Below are 18753 nucleotides of genomic sequence, written 5' to 3' on the forward strand. Positions count from 1 at the left end.
CAAGGATGCAGAGTGGCTCCACACAAAACACTTTGATGGCTGGCAGAAGCCAGGACTATCAGCTGTTCTGTCATTCCTTGTTTTTTCAATAAGTGGAATGTTTTTCAAAATGGAAAACATAGCCCTTAACAGGCAAGGAGGAGGTAATGTAGCAAATGAGTTGATCTTGGGCTCAAATGACCAGGGTGCAGAAGAAACCTGTCAATGTCGTATCAAAGCCACTTCAGGTGAGAGTTACAAGATCACAGACAATGGGAGGACTGTCCCCGGCTGTGGACAGACGTGCTTCCTGAGCTTCAAAGAAGACAGCAAAACATGGTGTGAAAACAAGAGACAGATGAGCTCCATATTAACTCCAAAAAAAGTTCAGTTAATAAGTGGCCTTAATCCTTTAAAAGTGCCAACATTTTAGCTTTTAAGTCCCTGAAAGAAATGACTTGGGCTCTCTTTCTACTCATTCTACTGGTTGGTAAATGCACATGGTAACCTTTAAGGAGAAGCTCCGCTGTGCTTAGGTAAGAAGAGGCAGAGCAGTGATGGAGAGGCTGGGATCATAAGCCACTCCAGCCCCCAGAAATATAAATGTAGCAACCCCATTTCTTTGGGGGCTGTTATTTGTCATGCTCTGGGGTATAATAATAACTAAGGCATCATCTTATGTTCCAAGACATTCCAGAGGAAGGGACAGATGATCTGTGCTATGATGGCACTCAGGGTCTGGCATGTCTAAACTAACACCAAAATATATTATTTTAAAGACCTCGGGGGAAAGATATTTAAGAATTTATCATTTGGAGAAGTTGCCTGGAGGACAAAGAATTGGACCTTCCCTAGATGTAGGTATCCAAGGCCAATCTCCTTTCCAGGATATTGTACATCTGACTGGGTGCAAGGTAAGACTGTCTCCTGAAGCTGCTTGCATAATATCCTTCATAAATATCCTGTTTCCAGAAGATCGGTCAAAACTGGGAGAAATGGAAGGGGATTGCAAGATGGCAGAGCAGAAGAAGGCTTTCCTGTTTGGAACTGGAATAGCAAAAATACTGCTTCATAACAAGGTAAGTATCTCAAGAAAAGCAATTTAAATCAGTATTTGTCAGAGGTTAGAGAAGCCCAGAGATTCCAGGGTAGTGAAAGGAGGCTATCAAGTAATACACCGGAGCCCAGCAGTGTCCAGGGGGTTGGGTCACTGCAAAAGGAGGGGCATCACAGAGGGAAAGAGAAGCAGGATGGATAAATTGGCACACAAAGAGCTGTGGAAGGCAGTCTGTACTCAGGTGATTTAAAGACTGCACAGCCAGCTGGTGTTTAAAAAGTGCTCTGTGTTTCTCAACTCCTATGTGAAAAACTGAGGTGGAGGTCCAGCTGGAGGAGTTTATGTTGAAACTCGTTCCTATGGAAACGGGAGAGTCCTTAGCAAATACTTCCACTCTGTCACAGCCAGTGCTCACTGCATGACCTAAAGTGCACCTGGCAAATCACGATCCCAAAACAGTTATAGAAAAATAGAAGATTCAGGGGGATTTCAAGACAGAGGTACAGAGAACCGTGTGACTTGCTCTTCCTTTGAACCCTGTGGTTCAAAGGATCAGTAGGGGGAATTGATGGGGTGGGGTGAGGGGGTATGATTACATTTGGGAATAGAGCCTTGGAAATTCATATGTGGGCAGGGGAGGAAGGAAGCTGTGGGAAACCTGCTGTGCACCATCCACTCAGAGAGGTCTGTCATCCCTCCCTAGAACAGAACTGTGGGGAGATGCTAGAAACCCAGATGCCCAGCCAAGGTCAACATCTACTGAGCCCTCAGGGGTACAAGGATTTAATTGCTCTAGAGTAGATATTCGAACAAAGGTTCAAAGTTTCATTTAGAGCTCAACCCCAGCAGCCCAAACTCCCCAAATAGATCTCTGTGCCACTTCCAACCAGGAAAAGCATCAATCTAAGACACCGAGACAGAATCCCAATAGAAGGAACTTCCAGTCCTATTGCCTAGAGAAGCTAAAAGGTATTGCAACCAGCAACACTCCAGCTCACTCCAGCAGGCAGTGATGAAAATCACAAAAGGGTGGCTTTCATATCACCCAGCCCTGGCTCCCTCTAAGAGGCACAGAATCCAAGTGAGGAATGGGAGGACCCTCTGGAACTGGGCGTAAATACTCAACTTCAGCTACCTCAGTGGAAAATTTCAAGCATCGTTAATTAAGAATTTGTCCTTTTTCTTTCTTTCATTATTCATTTTTTTAGTTGTGCTGGCTATATTTGTTGATTGGTTCATATGTATACATATAAACACGTATTTGGTGGTTTCTGTTTTCTTATTTTATCATTTCCTTTTATTAATCTTTACTCTTTCATTTTGTTTTTCTAAGAAGTAGTGATTGTTTTGTTTGTTTCTTAAGCCTTTTTGTTTGTTTGTTGATGTTGGGGGTTGGTGTTGTTTTTCTCTACTTCTTTGGTTGTTTCATTACTATGACTCTTCTCTCCCTCTGATAGTGAAATATTTCATTCTCTGACTTCTACTTCTTCACTTCCTCCCTCTTTAGGACCTTCATGTGCTTCCTGACTTCCATTTTCTCCACTTTCACCTTTTGAATATCCCAACCTTCCTTTTGCCTTCTTAACTCAACGTCTTTACTCTTAATGGACTCCATTTTTAACAGTTGTTTAAAATTTGCCAATTTAGCACTGGCAAATTGAACCTATGAAGCTGAGAAGAGTGAAGAACTCTTTCACTTGAAGTATGAAATCTGAGCTCTGGGATAAGAAGCCTGCCTGATACTGAGAGTGAGGAACTGAGACTAATTAAATTCAGACCAAATCTGGTGACCCCTGAATCATCTCTCCCAATCCCAGAATAGGTTGAAGGATAGGCTGATGCATTCCACTCTCCTTCTCCCAACTCATGGTCTGAGATTTCCAGAAAGAATTGGACCAGAGCTTCTAGACCAAAAGGCAGTGAAACCTTACAGTGAAACTCTGCATGCAGACTCCCCTAACAAGTCTGACCACTTTGGGTCAGAGCTGAGAATAAACAAACTACACAATAACCAGGAAAAAAGCTTTTTATTTCAGAAGCCTCAGCAAGAAACATAAATAAACAAATAAACTGATTCTGAGAAAATGGTGGAGGGGAAATAGTGTCTTGACTTCTCTGCATCCCAGAATTGAGATAGTAGAAGAACCCCTGATATAAGAGTCAAATATAATTTAAAAGCAACTGTACTTTCCTTATTATCTAATTTCTCAATCAATTCAAGAAAATACTCAAATTTATTATTCAGACTAGTGGACTGCTAGAGAGTATTGCTAATAAGGTTTTTCTAAAAAGATTTATTAATATAAAACATTGTTCTGAAATGACTGTAATTACTGGGGATTTGTATTTGTCTCAATGTGATGTTAGAGCCAGGACAGAGCAGAGAGTTCAAATTGAAAATATTGACACCAAGACATTTGCCCAACCTAGGACACATAGTAAAGAGAAAGAAGCTCACTAAAAATCCCCTATATAAAAGTAGAAGATATAATCATCCTAGAAGATGTGTAGAAATGTTAACAATATGAAAAATTGAGGGAATGAGCCACCCCAAATAGCTCACAATACAACTGACCCTATTGACAACACAGTGGAGGAAATGTCAGAAAAAGAATTTAGGAAATTGATAATTAAATATTCAATGAACAAAAAGATCTGAGGAATGAACTATAGAGAATACACAGGAAGAGAAAGAACATTTTAATAAAGAGAGATTCTGAAAAAGAACCAAACAAATCCTGGAAATGAAAGCGTCAATAAATCTAATTAAAAATTCAGTTGAAAGAACCTCCAATAGATTAGACAACATTGAAGGCAGATTCTCAGATCCTAAGTTAAAGTATATAATCTTGAAAATAAAGTCAACAATAAAGGAAAGATATTAAGAGACCATGACCAGAATATTCAAGAAATCTGAGATGACATTAAGAGACCAAATCTAAAAATAATTGGCATAAAAGAAGTCACCAAAATACAAACTAAAGGAATGCATAAACTTTTCAGTGACATAATATCACTAGCTGAAGATGAAAAAATGGAAAAAAGATATACCATCCAAATGGAAATGAAAGCAAGCAGTAGCTACTCTCATATCTGACAAAGTAGACTTCAAGCCAAAATTAATCAGAAGAGACAAAGAAAGTCACTTCATACTAGTTAAGGGAATCATCCAAAGGCAAGATATAATGATTGTAAATATTTATGCCCTTAATATCAGTGCATCTATGTATATAAAACAAATCCTACTTAATATGAAGAATCAAATAGACCCCAATACAGTAATGCTGAGTGATTTCAACATATCCCTCTCACCAATAAATAAGTCATCTAGACATAAATTAAGTAAAGACTCTTGGAAACTAAAAGATGCTGTTAATAAAATGGACCTAACAGAGATCTGAAGAACAATTCATTCACCAACAACCAAATTTGCTTTCTTCTCAGCTGCACATGAAACCTATAAAATACAACTTACCTTAGGACACAAAGCAAGTCTTAGCAAATGCAAAAATAGAGATAGTTCCTTGCATCTTTATCAAATCACAATGAAATGAAATTAGAAATCAATAACAAGATGAAAAATAGAAATAATTTGAGCTGCTAGAGATTAAATAATACACTTTATAAAGAGGGACAGGTCATAGAAGAAATCAGGGGAGAAATTAAAATGAAAGAAATGGGAACAGAGATACAACATATCAAAACCTCTGAGACATTATGAAGGCACTTCTAAGGGAAAATGTATAGCGTGGAGTCACTCATTAAAAAATAAAAAGATCCCAAATAAACAATCACATGTTTTACTTCAAGGCTCTCTAGAAAAAAAAAGACACACTAATTCCAAAATCAATAGAAAACAGGAAATAATTAAGATCAGAGCCAAAATAAATGAAATTGAAAGTAAAAAAAATACAAAGAATCAATACAAGAAAGTTTGTTATTTGAAAAGATAAACAAGATTCATAAACCCATAGCTAAACTAACCAAAACAAAGACCCAAATCAACAAAATTAGAGATGAAAAAGGGGATATCACTGCAGAAAAAGTTCTAAAATCCAAAGGATCATTAGAAACTATTTTGTAAACTTATACTCCAATAAACTAAAAAATCTAGAATACACTGACAAATGTCTAGACACATATGACCTACCCAAATTGAACCATGAGGATATAGAAAACCTAAACAGACCAATACCAAGCAATGATTTTGAATTCTATTAAAACAGCACTTAAAAGCCTTCTTTCAACAAACAGGAGTCCAGGATGGGATGGATTCTCAGCCAACTTTTTCCAGATCTTTAAAAAGATCTAATGTCATTCTTCTTCAAATTATTCTATGAAATAGAAATTGATAGAACACTCCCAAATTCATTCTATGAAGCCAGTATAACCCAAACACCAAAATCAGACAGACGACATATCAAGGTAAGAAAACCATCCCTGATGAACTTAGATGCCAACATCCTTAATAAAATATTAGCAAAACACACTAATAAGAAAATACATCATAATCAAGTGAATTTCATCTCAGGGATGCAAGTTGTTCTGACATATGCAAACAAATAAATGTAATTCACCACATAAATAGAAGTAAGGACAAGAATCATATAATCATCTCAATAGATGCAGAAAAAGCCTTTGACAAAAATCCACACCCATTCATGTTAAAAACACTGAAGAAGCTAAATAAACCAAAACTACACCAAGATTTCCTCTCACTCCAATTATAACGGCAATCACTAAGAATACAAATAATAATACATGCTGGCAAGGATGTGGGGGGAAAATTACACTCATATATTGCTGGCAGGACCACAAATTCACAAATTAGCACAACCAATTTGGTAAGCAGTATGGAGATTCCTCAAAAAAACTAGGAATGGAACCACCCTATGACCCAGCTATCCTATTTTTTGGTATTTATCCAAAAGAACTAAAATTACCATACTATAATGATACAGCCACCTCAATGTTTATAACAGCACAATTCACAATAGCCAAGTTATTGAACCAGCCTAGGTACTTGTCAACAGATGAATAGATAAAGAAAATGTTATATATATATATATATATATATATATATATCCTGCTCTGCATATATACATGCCAGAGCAAAATAAGGGGGGGAAGGTGGAGGATCCCATGAAAACAGATGTGAAATCTAAAGAGCAAGAGAATCAAAGGGGAGGGAGGAAGAGTGAGGAAAGGAAGGAACTTTGAAATAAAATTGACAAATTATGCTAAGTACATTTATAAATAGACCACAGCAATTCTGCCTTTCTGTATATCTATAAAGCATCAATTAAAAAATAATAAATAAATACAAGAAATATCATTAGAGTGGAAGAAGGGAGGGAAAGAAGAAATAGTGGGAACTGAAATGGAGCAAATTACATTCCATGCATGTATGATTATGTCAAAATGAATCCCACTATGAAGTATAACTATAATAGACTAATAAAAAACATTTTTAAAAACCTGGAGAAGCAGAAGGGCCTTCTGGGAGGAACTGAGACTTGACTTGGACCCAAAATGAGGATAGATTTTAAAAACCAGATGCAGAACACATAATTGAATATCTTCTCACTAAACGTATGCAGAGCAAGTTGGCTAGATGGGAAAGGAGTGGACACTGGATAAATGCATGAGAGAAGTGTTCCACTAGAAAAGATTTAGCAACCGACATTTAAAATGCTTATGCTTGAAAAAATGCTTGTGAATACTAATAACACCATTTATAACACTCTACTTTCATCCAAGCAATCTCAGTAGAACACTTAGAGTGAACAGATCATATCTCTTCAAATGGTTGCATGCTCTGTAGGGAAATGTTGGTATGCTGGTTAAGATTATAGAGTATGTGACCAGGTGAATTTGGTCTGAATGCAGTGCAGCTATGTGACCTTGGTGGAGATTGTCTAAGTTTTCAGAGCCTTAGAGCAACTACATCCCAAGGATGGGATAAAGATTCTACAAGAAGATATATACAAGGGCCTTTGTGCAGTGCTTGGTAAACATTAACTGTTATTATGTTCCCAGTAAAATAAAGTTCTTAAAATTTCAGCAAAATTTTCATTACTGTTTCAGTTTTTTTTATGAGCTTTGAACAACTTCATATTCCTCAAAAGCACTTAACTTGTTTTGTTTAAACAGCTTTTTCCCTTCACCTGAATAGATAGATAGCAGAAGACTTCTATTATATTCATAGTTGCTCATTATCTTCTGAATACCCTTTGTATATTTTGGGCAATCAAAATAATGATGATGATGATGATGATGATGATGATGATAAGCCTTCCTCCCTAAAATGAAAGTCAGAACTAAATTTCTCAGCTAGACTTGAGGCATGGAAGCAGAACAGGGGTACTCCAAGCTGACACACTCACGTAGAGTTTTAGTTGATAAGGGAAAACTGAAGGCATTGACTTCCTCAACTGTGGCCTTGAGATAGATTTTGAGCTTTTTGAAGCAAGAATAACTTCTGAGGTCCAGGCCTAAGTATCATCAGTGCAAGCTGCACACAGCATGGGAGCCATAGTGTTAGAGGTGGGGCAACCCTTGCTGTGGAGTTTCTTCTGGTACAATGGGACATGGACTTGTTGCTGAGTCTCTGGTTCTACCAGAGACTCTGTGAGATTCTCAATATTCTCTAAAAAATCCATGTCTTGCTTAAACTAACTAGGATATATTCTGTTATTTTCATTCATCAAACTTGCATTAACTCACTGGAAATTCCATTGATCAGTTCAGCCACACCTTGACCTTGTGTTCTTACCTCTCAGACCTACTAAGTATCATGGAAAATACTAATGAGGACTTACGGATGGTAAGATTGGATGTCATAGGGAGAGGACTTATGAAATGTCTACACTTTCTCTTATGATGGTGCATTTCCATTTGTTCTCTCCCCTAACTTAATGTGTCATATATATCCCCAATGAGTTCATTATTAGATGGGTGATTTCGATAACAAGCAAAGATGACTAGAACAAGATGCCACCAAAGTACATACCTTCCCTATCTGAAGCAAAATATAGGAATGAAAATGCGTTTTACATAACATTACATTCATTTTCCCTCTTTTCAATATTGCTTTTTTGTGGAATAGCTATTTCACCTAAAAGGCAACAAAAACATAAGAAAAATTACATATCTAAATACATTTATAAATTCATTAATGATTTTAAGAATAACTATAAAAGAAAGTAGAACCAATAAATTAGTTATTTGATCTACATACCCAATGCCAAGCAATCTTGCTTGCTGTCTTCACTAAATTAGCCAAACTCTTTGGTTACTATGTATCACATCATTTCCAGCTAATCTTGGTGCAAAGCATATTTGAATGGACTACAAACTGATGGAACTTTAAAGAATTTGGATTACCTAACAATAATCTAATACCCAAATAATTCTTTCCATGTTCACAAGTGCAAAACTTAGAAGAGAATTTCTAATATTTATACCATTTGCATATTTTAATTTTTTCCCCTATGCTTATTCACATCAAAGTAATTGGGCCTAATGATACCATTCAATAGGTGATTGGGGCATTTTAAAAGTGAGATTATTCAATACATACTCAGCTCTTTAGTGAGGACTTGTTAAAGAAAAATGCATATTAAATAATGAAATAATTCATTTATGAGAAACTGAAGTATTGTCTTTGAGGTGATCATTCATATCAGGGTTCCCTTTCTGCCCTTGGAAAGGGCAACTTGCAAAACTCAATAGTGCCCCATTGTGGATCTGTGGGACAATAGACATCAGGGCTTTGCTACTTTAATTTCTGTTTTGTTTTGTTTTCTTACAATGGTTCTTCTTTCTATTAAAAAAAAAAAACAACAACTTTCTTTAGAAACAATAAGTTTCTAACTTGAAAAAAGGAAATAAATGATCATACCCATGCATGTATTAATAAAGCATTATAGGGTGAATTTATCTTTATTGGAGACAAGATACTATTTGTATTTACAAACTTGTATACTTTAATGACTATTCAAAAGAGTAAAGAGAAATAAAATCTATTTATTCAAAGTACTCCCTCATATTTCCCATACATGATTCACCAAAGTTAAGAACATTTGCATTATAAAAAGAATATTATACACACACACACATACACACACACATACACACACACACACACACGAAAAACCTCTTCTCCTAAAGGTAAGGGACAGAAATGATTGGCATTCTATTTCCAAACTTCATATCATGATTAAATCAACTAAATATTAAGAGAACTGTGTATATAATAATTCACATGTTTATTTTTTATTCCTAGTAAGGAATGTCATCTCCAGGTCTAAATGAGAACAATATCTTGGTTCTATACTTGGAGTCTATGCCTGAGTCTTCAAACCCTGCTGACAAAAATTTGTACCTCATCTGTAATTTTGTCTACCTGGTTGTTTCATGGTTCTAATTAATTTTTTCTGCATATTAAAGCTAGGAACTTCTTCCTTGTTTATTCTCTCTCTTCCCCATTATTCCAATATTTGAGGGCAACCTATTGGCCTTTCTGGGTGTTGTCTTTTTCAATTACTCTCCAGGACCTTAAAAAGACCGTCTCATAAGACATGATTTTATCTGTTTCACACTCCCCTGTTGCAATCTAGACAACCAACTTAAAGCTTAAACTAAAATGTAAAGGTGGAATAATATGAAATAACAAAAAACTCCCTGCCAGGTGAGTTTTTAAAAATTGAATTTCCATCAACATATTATATCATCATGGTCAAGTCAGAGAAAACTAGAAAAGAAAATTTCAAAGTAGTAGTAGTCCCATCAAAATAATAGTAAGAACAATATATTTTTAGAAGACACGAATGAGATGGAACTCTTTTAAAGGCTCAATGGTCGAGTGCCCCTGAGTTCAATTCCCAGTAACCCACCCCCTCAAAAAGAATAAGTAACAACTGTTAAAGCAGAATGTGTCTAAAGAATGTGCGACATTTGTAAACACTAAAGAACTGAAATATTGATGGAGCTAGTAAAAAATTATGCAGAAGCTACAGAGCAAAGAATCATAGATACAGTGGCTGGAATTACAAAACCAAACTCTTGTGAAATTAATCAGAGATGATGAAAGAAGATTTTTTAAAAAAATGAAATACCTATAAGTACTAGCTAAATCTCAAAATGCCAACAGTGGAGAAAACAGCAGGAAAATTTAAAAAATCAACCTGTTTCCTGATTCGAAGGTTAATTTCAGCATGTTATTATTCAGCATATTAAGAGAACCCATTTACTTCCACGAAGAAATAACTCACCCTGACATACACTTGTCACGATTTTACACTTTAACCAAAGCAGGATTTCCAGGCTGCCAACAAGGAACATTTAATGATCTAAGTGATAAGAACAAACTTGGATCTTTTCGTTTTATTAGACTGGCAAAATGAAGAGTCTTATAGGGGGAAAAAATCTGTAAAATAGAAGAGTGATCTCGACTTATGGATCCTGTGCACCTCGTTAGGGGACATGATAGGCCAGTGGCCTGGGCAGTCTGCCGGGCTGCCTTGTTCTCCCAGAGGGGGCTGCTTTTCTGCCAAGTGCCCTATGGCCTCTGGCCAGGAGACAATTTTTTTTTTTATTTTTAATTTCCTACCTTGGGATTCTCTTGAATTATCAGGTAGTATAATTTGGGCCCTATATCTACAAGAGTTATAAGTCCCTGATTACAAATTCTCAAAATAAATGCCTTTTTTTCACCACCCAGAGACTAAACTAAAACAAACAAAGTTCTGTGTCATCTTCACTGATGAATGTAAGTCATCCTAATCCTCCTCCCTCTGAGGTTATAGTCCTACAAGAAGCTGGGGACTTGGTTACCTTCAGTAGATCCTAGTTCTTGTCTCCTGTCCCCATGTGTTAAAACCTAAATCCCTAGATTACTGAAACTGGCAACCCCTCCCTGACCTGGTCCCTCAGGCAAGCTGCTGCACCAGCCCCCTTAATACCACTCTGGTTTTTATTCCCTTTGATTTGGCCTCTGGAGACTTCTTATACTTTCTGCATATTATATTTGCCCAGAGTTTTAAACAAATGCCTAATTATTGTCTAGATATAATTTATGCAGCTATTGAACTACTTGATTTTTTTTCCATATAATTACAAATAGCCTTAGGTAAATATCTCTGGATCTAACTGTGAAACCATGTAGCTATTTCCTTGGGATAGATTTCTAATAGTGGATTGCTGAGTCAAAGTGTATGCACATTTCCAATTCCACTATAGATAGCATTCTACCACCTTTTTTCCAATATTTATCTATTGTGTCCTTATTTTAAACTTATTGATGAACTTAACTTGTATTGTCTGGTAGATTTTAAGTGTGATACTCAAAAATCCATCACATTCCACTTATCTAAACAAAGCACTGAATAAAGATCTGTTGGCTTGAATTGAGCCAAAGTTAGTACTTTTAGGGTTCACAATCCACATTAATGAACTTGTCCTTGAGTTTCACTGAAACTCTGTTTTAGCTACAGCACACACACACACACACAAACACACACACACACACACACACACACACACACACACACACATACACGGCCTTGCAATGCAGTTCCTGTCTATCAGGGTTTTGTGCCACATTTTTGAAGAGAAGGGAAAATGGAAGATTGGAAAACAAGGAAGAGAGGCCAGAGAGACACAAAAAGTGGACAATAAGAATCTGAAAAATGCTTAACTTCTTTAGTCATTAGGGATATGCTAATAAAGATCACAATGAGATATCATTTCACACACACCATGATGGCTAAATAAAAAGACAACAGCAAGTGTTGATGAAGATGCGGAGAAATTGGAAATCTCATACATTGCTAGTAGGAATGTAAATTTCTTTGGATAATAATGTTCATCACATTCCACCATCATTTCTAGCCCCATGCCCCCTCCCTTCCCTTCCCACCCCTCTGACCTATCTAGAGTTCATCTATTTCTCCCACACTCCCCCTTCCTACCCCACTATGAATCAGCCTCCTTATATCAGAGAAAACATTCAGCATTTGTTTTTTTGGGATTGGCTAACTTCACTTAGCATTATCTTCTCAAGATATGAATTGGTGTGAATATACTTTGTATATAACCAGAGATATGAAAAATTGTGCTCTATATGTGTAATGATTCTGCTGTCATATATAAACAAAAAATTAATTAAAAAAGAAATGTAAATAGTAATTAAATTACTATTCTTATGCATGTTCAAATCTCTCTTCAAATCATCAACTTAAGAATAGTTTGACCCTTTCTTTCAAATGACTAGAGCTCAGATGCAATCTCACTTCCTCTTACCTAATTTTTTACCTGCTGTTTACTTGTTTGTTTATTACAGCAGTTTATTTTCCAATCCTTGATCTTTATTCATTTGTCTATTTTCTGATTGGGCAGGCTTTGCACTCTTTGCTCTGCAGAGGAATTTAATACCGCATCCCTTAGGCTTTTATTGTTTAAAAAGCCTTTATACCACCTGATTCTTTGCAAAAGTCTTCACCAGCAGGGAGAAGGGGATTTTATCCTTCTATGATATATTCATAAACCTTTGCATATACAAAAGGTCATAATATATCACAGATAGTGTCTGTAAAATATAAAACTTGAATGACAAATTTCAACTGATGTGTTCAGGTGTTTCCTAGACAATGAATCTCATGTTGTATGATCTTCCGTAAGCACCCTCTCTTTCACTTCTTCATCCCCAAACCCACCACCACAATTGGAAAATAGGTATAATGTAGATATTTTCCAGAGGATGGCATAAAAAATAAAATTTATTTATTTTTCTTTTTTACATGGCACTTTGTAGGGAACCCAGGGCCTCCAGCATCCTAGGCAAGTGCTCTACCACTGAACTGTATTTACCCCCAATTGCAAAACCAGAATTTTAAAAACCTACGTTAATCCCTCTTTCCTTTGCAATGCTAAATTCCATGGCACCGTTCTTCCTACTTCTTCTTCCAAAAACTTCTATCAATCTCATGGTGATCTCTAACAATAGATATTCTAAAATGTGTTTACAGTTGCTCTGTATGGGCACTTCTGTAGGAGTTTCTAGAATATTAACTAAGCTTTGTGGTAGGAAGATGTGGAATGGATGTATCCCCATTGGCTTTGAGAGTGTTCCCAAGACATGGCAATGGGAATTGTATTGTAATACATGAAATAAAACTGCATTGAAGAAGCAAGTCAAGAATCTTCTAGATGGGAGAAGTTAGACCAACTGAAGGATTGAGCCAGTTGTTCAAAGAAAAGGAAGTAAGCAGAGACCTGAATTCCTAGAGCCTAGGAAACGTGATGAAGAAAGTCTATTTTTTCACTCTTACATCCTATTCTTAGAGATGCTAAAAATTTAGCTGGCACGAGACCTAAGTTCAATTTTTCTTCCCCCCAGTAGGCTCTCATTGCAGCTTTCTCTTGTATCTGTATGGTTTTATGCATGTGCTTGGATATTTTTCTATTTTGTTTCACCATTTTCTCTCAAGAGCCCACTCAGAACCATGAAGTATAATGACAGGAAATGTACATTTGTTCAAGATAGCATAGAAGCAGTTTACATTTTTGCTTCACTTTGCCCAAAGGGGAGTTATTTTTTCCTTTTAAGGTGTTTCCAACTACAAAATTAGGGGAAGAGGGAGGCCAGGCCACACACGAAGAAATTGCACTTCGGTTGACTTAAGTTCACTTTTAAATTTAGAGCCAGAAAGCTGGAAACTAAAACTAACAGCAGTGCTTTTGGCTATATGTGGTAGGAAATAACCTTTCCTTTGCTGAAATCATAAAATAATTGATCATTTGATGATGAATAATAGTCTTTTCAAATAATGTTTTACTAACTCGGTTTCCAAAGTCATGTCTCAAGACAAATCCTAATTTGTTTAATAGGCAGGAGAGCCATTGTTGTGGTAGAGGGAAGAGATCATACCCCAAACACTGGGACACCAGGATAAAAGCTTAGCGGTCAGAGTAAGAGACCCGGGCTGGGGATGTGGCTTCAAGCAGTAGCGCGCTTGCCTGGCATGCGTGCGGCCCGGGTTCAATCCTCAGCACCACATACAAACAAAGATGTTGTGTCCGCCGAGAACTAAAAAATAAATATTAAAATTATCTCTCTCTCTCTCTCTCTCTTAAAAAAAAAAAAAAAAAAAGAACATCAGGATTTATCAGAGTAAGAGACCCTCACATGCAGAAGAGATGTTATTAGGGCTTGAAGAAAACCTTGGGAATCAATGGTCTGATAAAGGAGAAGTAAAATAAAAAAATAAAGAAATGGCCAGGAATGAACCCTGAGGACACGAACAAAGAAAGAAAGCAAAGAGAGAAATGCCAGCAGAGGAGATGGAAAAGGAGTGGTCAGGGACAAAACCAGAGAGGGTTACAAGGAGGAAGTGGGCAGGCAGGTCAACTGAACTGAAAGGCCAAACAGGAAGTGAACAGTAAAGGGGCCATTACCCAAGCCTCTGGAGGTTGTTAGTCAACTTTCCATTTCTGTGACAATATACCTGAGGGGGAAAAAAAAAAAAAACAACTTAAAGGAGGAAAGATTTATTGTAGCCCATAGTTTCTGAGGTTTCTGTCCATGGTCAGCTAGCTCCATTACTACAGGCCGTGGTGAGGCAGAACATCAAGGTGGAGAAGATATAGTGAAGCAGAGGGGCTCACTTCAGGGCAGCCAGAAAGCATGGGGTTGGGGTGGGGGGACAGGGGAGAAGATATAGTTTCAAAGTGCACATCCCCAAGGACCCACTCCCTTCTATAAGTCCTACCTCCTAGTTTTTACCACCTCCCAGTTGTCCTTTCAGGGATGAATCCACTTCCCATGGACCCACCTCTGAGCACTGCAGTACTGAGCACAAAGCATTCAACACATGAGACTTTGGGGAACGTTCCAGATCCAAACCATAACAGAAGTCAAGGGTGACCTCAGTGGAGTCAGTTGCAGAGACACGCAACTGAAGCCCCATAAAAAGAGGTAGAAGAGGGCCTTTGAGTGACAGCAACACAAGATGACAGCCATAATACGCTCAGACAATTTATGAAACCCAAATATGTAGCTTTAAAATAAAAGGTGAGCCTAAATACCCAGCAGCACCCCATTTTGTAAGATTTGTAACTAAAATTAAGAAGACAGAAGTCAATAGTTCTAATGGAATGGTGGACCCAAGAGCCATATCAGTGCTAGCAAAATGGCAGAATTGGTACTGCATCAAAGTTATTCTGCAAAAGCTGCAGCACTTAGTGATGTCTAAAGAAAATATGAAATTCCCTCAGCCTCCTGAAGGACAGTGTTACAGCAATTAATCAAAAAGAAAAACCACAAGCCCTACCCAACCATTCAATTTAAGCAGTCTTCATTTTCCACAGTAGTAAATTTTCTAGATACGTCTCTTAGACCTCAAAGTACTGGCAAAGAAGCTCCCTTTCAAAGGCAATTTATCTTAACATACTGTAAATGATACTAATTTTTGGTCCATTTGAAATACATAAGTTGTTCTATAACAAAAAGAAGAAGAAGAGGTAGAAGAAAAAATGAGAAAATGTGAACTATGCATATGGACAAATTTTTAAAAGTTTATTGCAGTGGTAGTTGAATGGGAATGTCAGTTCAGGGTAGAAAGTTATTTTGGATTTGATTTTCAAGATGAGAGATTCTAGAGCATGTTAGTGTGCTGATGAGAATGTTTCAGAAGAGGATAATTTGATATTGCCAGACAAAGATATTGTGGAGCTTCTAAACCAGTGAACAGAATATGAAAGAGGAGCAGATATAATTTCTAAAACAGAAAGGAAACATGAAGCTCTAAATGTAGATATTTTGTAGATTTTATTGTGGAAAGGAAAGATAATTTTATGGAATTGCTTTTTCCCCTTCTAAAGAAAACACGAGGCAAAATTAATAGCTGAGAATGAAAGTTAGGGGGTGGTGATATTGATGGCTTATGGACAGAGGGGCAGGTGTGAGATGGCTTTTTTGATAAGTGGCAGCACAAACACATGAGGGTAGAATAGCAGCAGCAAAAGGATGCCAAGTGTCCATGAGATGTACAGCCACGATTATAATGTGAGAGAAGTCAGAACATTGCATGTTCTTCTCGGGCTGCTTTCAGCAGCTCTGGTGCAGGTGAAGACTTGTTGGGTAGTTGGATTTAGCCACTCTTGGAATTTAGTCAGATGATCATGATGGAGGAAGAGTGATTTGATGTATCTGGTATGCATGACCATAGAACCCAGTCCTGATAAAGGCAAAAATGTAGATATGGGAGTGGTACAAAATTAAAAAAAAAAAAAAAGATAAGGCCATTGAAACTGAAGTTGTAAAAAAATATTTTTTAAATGGTTGGAGCACAGGTATTACAGCAAATAAGATTAAAGGTGTCAACAGTAATCAGAGCTTGGAATTGAAGTGGTACTTTGGAAGTCTTAATAATAATGTTGAGATTAAATTCCATAATGACCTTGGGAATGTATGGATCTCTGAAGTTTTCCTGATTTCCATTCCCAAACTTCATTCTTTGCCTTGTCTTAGGGCCATTATTGGTTCCTTCTGGTCATTCATGTCTCACCTTAAGTGGCTAAATCATCCTCTCCCTTAGCCCTGTGGCTCCTACCACTGTCTACAACATCACCTTTAAATTTTTTTTCTCTCAAAATTCACCTTATATTATGTTCTTTATTTATTTGTCTCTTGTCTAAACCTCTTTAAGCATTTCTTATTTGCTGGGGAGAAATTTTCCTAGTTTTTATTTATCCAAAAATGTTTTTATTTTTCCTTAATTTTAAAATGATATTTTCAATGGATTTAAATTCCAAGTAGACTTGTAGACTTTTCTTTCGTCACTTCAACAATGTGTCATCATCCCATTGTTTCCTAGCTTCCAATAATTCTCATGACAAGTCAATAATCATTTTTATAATTGTTTTTCTGTATATAATGTGTCTTTTTCCTCCCCTCTGGATGAATTTTGAGCAGTGTATCATTATGTCCCTAAACGTGTTTTTCTTTTATATCTATTCTGATAGTTTTTGTTTTGTCATTTATTCATTAAAAGTTGGAATATTTTGACCAATACTTAAGTGTTTTTTATACCTCCTTTTCTCTCTCTTTTTTTTAAGATTCCAGTTATATATATGCTACACCATTTGATGCTATCCTACAGGTCACTGAAATTTGTTCATTTTTCCCCCGCTCTTTTTTGTGCTTCTGAAACTCTTTCAATAATTTTATTGACATACCTTGAAGTATATTCACTTGTGTCCAATCTATGTTGATCCCATTCAATAAATTTGTAATTTCAGATGTACTTTTCAGATCTAGAATTCCCATGTAATTCTTTCAATTTCACATTTTCACCTCGTCTACCATTATATTTACATGCTTATTTAACATATTTATCAGAATATTTTTTTACAGTCTTTGTCTGCTAACTCCAAGATCTGATTGTCTCTCACCCCTTTCGTATTGGTTGTTATTGACTGCCTCCCCAACCCCCACCCCTTGACCCACTCTGGTCTCTGAATGACATTTCCCTATGTTATTCATTTGTATAGCATTTTAAAAAATTGTATCTTGTACATTATGGATAACACATTTTAGAAACTCTCGATTCTGTTATCTTCCTGTGAAAATATCGCTTGCATTTTCTTCAAATAATTTAGTTATTGATGGATCAAATATCTCTTGAAAAGGTTTTGTTATGGTTTATTTTTAAGTTTTGTTAGGGTCATCTATATAGGTTTTGCTATCAATCTTATGGTGGTTTTCTTTTTCTTTCTTTCTTTTTTTTAAAATATTTTTAGTTGTAGATGGACACAATACCTTTGTTTAATTTACTTATATGTGGTGCTGAGGATCAAACCCAGTGCCTCATATGTACTAGGCAAGCACTGTACCACTGAGCCACAACCACAGCCCTATGGTGGTTTTCTTCATACTGGAAAATGGTTTTTATTCTAAGTCATAGTCTTTCTGTGGACTCACTGAAAAACCTGAGATGTTTGCCGAGCCTATCTAATTCAGCAGGACATGAGATTCAAATTCTGTCTCCCTGGCAGTGGATATCTGCAGAAATCTCTCCTTGACTTTTTAAGTCTTCCTGCTGATGTTTTTTCCCTGAGGATTCTCAGAATCTCATTCCATACAGTCACGTTTGAACATGTGCCAGAAATTTGAAGGGAGTCTATAGATTTGGGGTTTCTCCTTCTATGACTCTCTTAATCAAACATAGGTTCTATGCTATCACCCAAACTCTTTGAAAATTCTTTGCCTTGGGTAGAGCATATGGAAGACTAGCTTTTCCAGAAGTTGAGTGCCATTGCTCTTTTTCATGTGCCAGAAGAGGAGGATTTTGAGATGGCCTAATAATATTGTCACATAATAATCATCTTGATAACATACATGAAGTTTTGTCCCCTGGTTTGGACATGGAAAGTGAGGTTCTTTATAGAGGTTTATTGCTTTTCTTATTGCCTATGAGCCTTCAACAGCCACAGGTTCACCCAAGAAAACATTTGAAAGAACTGAGAAGTGCCCTAGGGTGTGGGATGGAGGGAAACTCCTAGTGCTTTACTATTCAGAATTTGAATTCTACATCCAGCTAGCTAATTCAAGTAATTTTTCAGGTAGAAGAGGAATGTACATGGAAAGGAGAGGTATTTGGGTAGACATGTTGATTTTCACTAACTCTTGATGTTTGAGGCTATCATTTTACTTA

General features: G+C 36.6%; 1 protein-coding gene across 1 annotated transcript; it reads left to right on the plus strand.

Annotated features, from left to right (window-relative positions):
- Positions 1 to 992: 992 nt before the first annotated feature.
- Positions 993 to 15343, plus strand: LOC143380722 (ubiquitin-conjugating enzyme E2 variant 1-like). The gene is made up of 2 exons (XM_076833907.2): positions 993 to 1058; positions 15071 to 15343. The coding sequence occupies exons 1-2, from the start codon at positions 993 to 995 to the stop codon at positions 15341 to 15343; spliced, it is 339 nt and encodes a 112-aa protein (XP_076690022.2).
- The last annotated feature ends 3410 nt before the right edge of the window (positions 15344 to 18753 follow it).

This window comes from Callospermophilus lateralis, chromosome 14 (genome assembly GCF_048772815.1).
Source record: "Callospermophilus lateralis isolate mCalLat2 chromosome 14, mCalLat2.hap1, whole genome shotgun sequence".
Classification (NCBI taxonomy): domain Eukaryota; kingdom Metazoa; phylum Chordata; class Mammalia; order Rodentia; family Sciuridae; genus Callospermophilus; species Callospermophilus lateralis.